The sequence below is a fragment of the Gavia stellata genome, chromosome 2, assembly GCF_030936135.1.
Source record: "Gavia stellata isolate bGavSte3 chromosome 2, bGavSte3.hap2, whole genome shotgun sequence".
Lineage (NCBI taxonomy): Eukaryota > Metazoa > Chordata > Aves > Gaviiformes > Gaviidae > Gavia > Gavia stellata.
In genome coordinates, this window is record NC_082595.1 from 74,231,326 (window position 1) to 74,236,533 (window position 5,208).

At 38.0% G+C, this 5,208-nt stretch overlaps 1 protein-coding gene across 1 annotated transcript; it reads right to left on the bottom strand.

Annotated features, from left to right (window-relative positions):
• Positions 1 to 3,610: 3,610 nt before the first annotated feature.
• Positions 3,611 to 4,928, bottom strand: PRSS35 (serine protease 35). The gene has a single exon (XM_009818471.2). It carries the CDS (start codon positions 4,917 to 4,919, stop codon positions 3,678 to 3,680), a length of 1,242 nt encoding a protein of 413 aa, XP_009816773.2. The 5' UTR covers positions 4,920 to 4,928; the 3' UTR covers positions 3,611 to 3,677.
• Positions 4,929 to 5,208: the final 280 nt, after the last annotated feature.

The following is a 5,208-nucleotide window of genomic DNA, read 5'->3' on the forward strand; positions in this document are numbered from 1 at the left end:
GCCAGGTCATCCTTTATCAGCAGAGTAGGAGGAACTCCCCAACTGCTTTTCTCCTCCACATGTAGATGAATTATTTTTTTTACTTAAGCCATAATCTGTGCTGATTCATACTCTGTACAGACTCATAAATCTACAAAATTTGGGTGGTAAATTATAAACTGAGTCAAGGAGTTTCTTGAAGCAATTTTTAAAGCATCAGGTACTCTACACCTCATATAACAGAAATAATTTTGCTACCTCACATTACATTTTCCTTTTGTTAAGATAATACAAACTTAGACTTAATTTTTCACATTGCAGATAATCCCCTTGAATTCCATCACATGTCTCAGAGCCCCAAATTAAATGCATGCACAAATGCCTTGCAGAAGCTGGTCTGGGTATGTTAATGGTTTGTATATGAGGTTTATCTTTGGCCCAGGAAAAACTTACGTGTTATCTTTACAAACCGGCAATAGCCCCCTAGCAGAAAAGGGATTTGACTGAGTTTGTTTTTTCCTAAAGCCAGGAATACAATTAAAGAAAAAGATCTACTACAGCAACTGTTATGGAAAAGCGTTAGTACTGATGAAAACAAATGATGTACAGCCCGGTACTTGAAAGAGGGAAAAATCCTTTGGGGAAACATCACAAGGGCTCAGTCCCCTTCTGGGCTGGGAACCCAGCCTTGATGCCGGTGTCCTAGACAACAGCAGAGCTGATTTGCTTACTAAGAACACCCCGTCCTTGTATTTTCTCATATTTAACTAGATACAAATGGCAGATTTTAAGGAAATCTGAGATGATCATGGTTCAGAGATTCTTGTTCCTTTTGCAGTGGCTGGTACCAAGCGCTCTGTGCGGGACCTTGACCTCCTGGGGTTGTGTGTAAGTACTCAATTTATGAACTCTTTCAGAAGTTCCTGCAGTAAGCAGTCACAATGCCTCCATAAAGTATTTCCTTCTCTATCAGGCCAAGTGGCAGACTGAAATGTTGCCCAGCATGCAGATACAGCAGGAATAACATTTTGTCCCTGTCTTCTTGTGCCTGCATTCCCTTGCCTGAAGGCGCTGACCCAGTCAAAACAGCACATGCTCTACAAGCCCATATATTTGCATGTGTTTGTGCATGTGTACTCAAACACAGAGGCTTGAATATATATAGTTTTGATTCATTTTTATGTTGCTCTGGCCAGCCTCTTTAATCTCTTAGTACCATAAAATGAGGCACTGAACATCTAATACTCATCCTCTGAGGATAAACGTTTGTTATCAGCCTGGTATGAGAACTTCAGGTCGTGGCTGAGGTATTTATAGTGGATGATTATTATAACAAGACTATTTGAAAGCTGACATCAACATTTTTCATTCTTACCTTGTCTCTGATTCCCAGACTAATAAAGAAATAGATTATATTTCTGCTCCTGAGGAGTACACCTAAATAAGACTCATCAAAACAAGGAATTTACTAAGCCACCTTATCTTGATCAGTTTTGGACACAAATTAACAATGAGAATAATTGTAACAAAATCCATGGACCTAGGTTGACTTCTATTGGATTAACGATGTGGTAACTTATTTGTTACAGTAACTATGGAAAAAGACACTTAAGAAAAACATTACAGAGCCGACTAAAGAATATTGTAGGCCCATTGCATAGAGTGAGAGTATTAAATACTGGACTGAGGTGATTTAAAATTACTGTCAGAGAAGCCATACATCTTAATAGATATGTTAACAACAATAAAAAATAATTAACCTTAAAATCTTAGACATTAATTTCTAAACTTTAAAAATTATTATTAGTTTTCTGCAAACAATCACACAAAATAATAAAAAAAAAAAGAAAAAGAAAAAAGTTAAGTGTTCCCTGGAAAGGCTGACGTTACAAGAAATAGTTTCTTTTAAAGTGAGATCTCTTACAATTAATGAAATATTGTTAGAGTTATGGTATGGAAGCAAGTCTTAATTTTTTATGCTTTGGCAATAATACGACAAAGTAACTTGCCTGCACATTCAAAGTGTCAGGTTTTATACTTTCAATCATCTACAAAAAAGTGGGTTATTAAAAATGATCTTATTTCTCAAAAGATACCACAAGCATATTTTAAAGATACCAACAAACAAACAGTGTTTTAAAATCTTGTAATATTTTTTTCTTCTGCACAGGAAGAATTTTGGTCAGCATAAACTTATGATCAAAAAAATGAAATATTGTGGTGGTAAATAATCTTAAAAGTATGGAAACCCAAAGGATATGATCAGAAATACAGAGTATCATTTTATGTTATTTGATTAACGTAGCACCATAACAATCCTGTGTGCTTCAAAATCTTGATATAAAATAAAAGATACAGACTTGTGTAGGAATCAACAACAATTTTTAAAAAGGTGATTTGTGTCTAAAGGTATTTAAAGGTATGTAAAATTCAAGCTCACTTTGTGTTTTCATTAAATACATGGTTCAGCAAACATACTGAACCAAATTATTTGCTAACTACTGCTGCTACCTAATAAGATATCTGTTATAATGTACAGGATAGTTCTTCTACCATTCAGAAGGTGGTATAATCTAGTTGGAGAATTTTTTAGTTTAACCCTGTAACTCATGTTGAGGTGGAGTCTGAATATGACATAATTAAAACTACCCATTCTGCAAAACTGTATAAAGCCAAACTAAAATATTGCCTGCCAACTTCCAGTCTAATACATACTATCCTATCTATGAAGCTGAACTCTTATAAAAGTAATTTATAAAAACTGCAAAAATGGTTAGCACCCAAAAAATCTATCATCTGTGAAGCCCTAGATGATTGTCGAATAGCCACTTCAGAAGTCAGTGACTTCTCCCAATGGTAAAGCTAAACTTTTGACTAGAAACTAAACCTACAGCTCTCCAAATACTAATTAGAATGCAAATGCATGTGTTTAAGACTTCTATAGCTTCTCAAAGAAGATTTAAAGGCATTAGATTATGTCCTGATGTTTCTTCTTCTTCCAAAAATGGGAACTTCTATGTTCATTAATTTCTTTTTGCTTTTTTTACTGAGCAATGAAGTGAAACTTGTCTTTAAGGTCTAGCCCTCAGCTACAGAAATTTGGGATTTCTGTGGAAGTGTTCCTGCAGCAACCAGAGGAGGAAGCTTTCCAAACTAACAAGCATGAATTAGACTGCTGCTTCTCAACATGGAGCTGTGGTCTTTAGAGAATGCCAAAATAATATCTTAGTCTCATGCAGTTCTCTGGATCATTCTGTACATACAGTAATGTGCTGTATGCACAACTTGCATTTGAAGAATTGGAACAGAACCCTGAGAAAAGCAAATCCATTGGAAAAATAGATATTGTTTAATAATACCAGTTTGAGACATTTCAATCCTTCCCTTGGAAAAAAAAAATGACAGACATGTGCAGTCATTTTTTTTTTTTTGATGTGACTGATTTGAATTTATCACAATTGCAAACATAAATATAGTTTGGGATTTTAAGTGCATATCTAGGGTTGATTACAATTAGAAATATTTTGTTTGACAATTCCGCTCATCCCCCAGCAGTTCAGCATTCCTCAAGTCACCATAACACTACTTGTGAGCTTTGAGTTCAAAAACATCCTGACGTGATGTTCTTCCAGTAACTGCTGCAGCAGACTTTCACTCTATGGTAATATGGGTGCTAAGCGAGTTAGGTTCAGCTCTCTTCAGCCTTGTGTGCAATTCTCATCATTCCCATGTATCCAGAAGCAAATCTGGGCATATTTGAGAGGAGTAATTCTTACTGCTACATTGTAATCCTGCTGTTCACCATTGACATCCACCCACTGATGGCCTGAGTAAACAGCAATGATCTTGCGTTTCCACTTCTTTCTGTTCGGCTCCTTAAGACGGAGATAGATGCCAGATCCAGTGGAGCCAGGCTCAGCATCACAATACTGATAAAAGAGATCATTGGACTCATCAGAAATGCTACAAAATCTATAGACCAGCTGCCCGGATCGATCATTGTCAAAACCTGAGAAGTGGATCATGCTCCCAGGCATCATTTTGATTGTTGGGCTGATTCCTAGCTCCATGTATTTCCTTTTGTGGGGACGCTTGAGCTCAAGAACAGCATAATCATAATCCAGGGCAATATCCCCAGAGACACCCTTAAACCAGCCTTTCGGGATGTGGGTACTCTTCACCCTGGTCCACTGGAAGGAGGGCATGCCATCTGAGGTCTCCTGCTTCCTCCCAGCTCTCCTCTGCTTTCTCCCACCACCTTTGGATCGTCGCCTTAGTTCTGTGGCAACTTCAGGATCCTCTTGGGCCGCAGAAACTTCTCTCCTACTTCTTTTAGCACCTTTGCGTTTCCTGCCATCACCTCTAGATTTTGTCTTCATCAGGCCCACCCTCAGTCTTTTGCTGCCCTTAACATAATCCTTGCCATTGTGTAGACAGTGGGCAGCTGTTAGCACGTGCTTGGGGGAAATCAGGATGCCACTACAGCCAGTGGAGATCTTCACAGCTGTGTTGAATGGAAAGTTGGTCATAAACCGCTTGTCATAGATGCTGAACCTACTGTCTGTTCCATATATCTGCCTCTTCTTTCTCGAAGACCTTTGTGTGGTTGTATTTCCAGCTGGGTCAAGCACTAATCCAAGGACATTCACTTCAGTCAGAGTCCGTGTGCCGTTTTCAAAAACGGTCTCATAGGATAAGAGGTCCTTCAAGTCAGACGAGCTTGGCACTGGCAACTTTCTTTGACATTCAATTCCACACACACTGTTCAGCTCTAATTTAGTTTTTGCTTCAAATTTAGGGCTGTCAAGGAAGAAAGTTCTTTCACTCACAATCTGGGGAATCTTCTTTAAGTGCCAAGTAAAATCTTGTTCAGTTTCCGTTCCATTAGTGAGACCCAATATAGGTATGAAAAACATGAATAGCAGTAACATGTGCTCCATTTTATCTATTTTTTTCTAAAAGAAGAAAGAGAGATTTGAAAATACACATTCGCAATACATACAGTTATCTTAATATCTTCAGAGTATAATCATGCAATATTAGCACCAACATCAGCAGAAGAGAATTTAACGCTCTGCTCAAAATGGAAATCCCTCAGATATTCCCTGTATTGCCTCTGACACTTCCAATGGTCTCTAGCAAGATGGGTGCAGACGAGTCAGCCAGCATCCATGCTGAGCTACCTACTGGAAGGTAGAAACAGCTGAGTTTTACCTGCTTTTCCCCCAG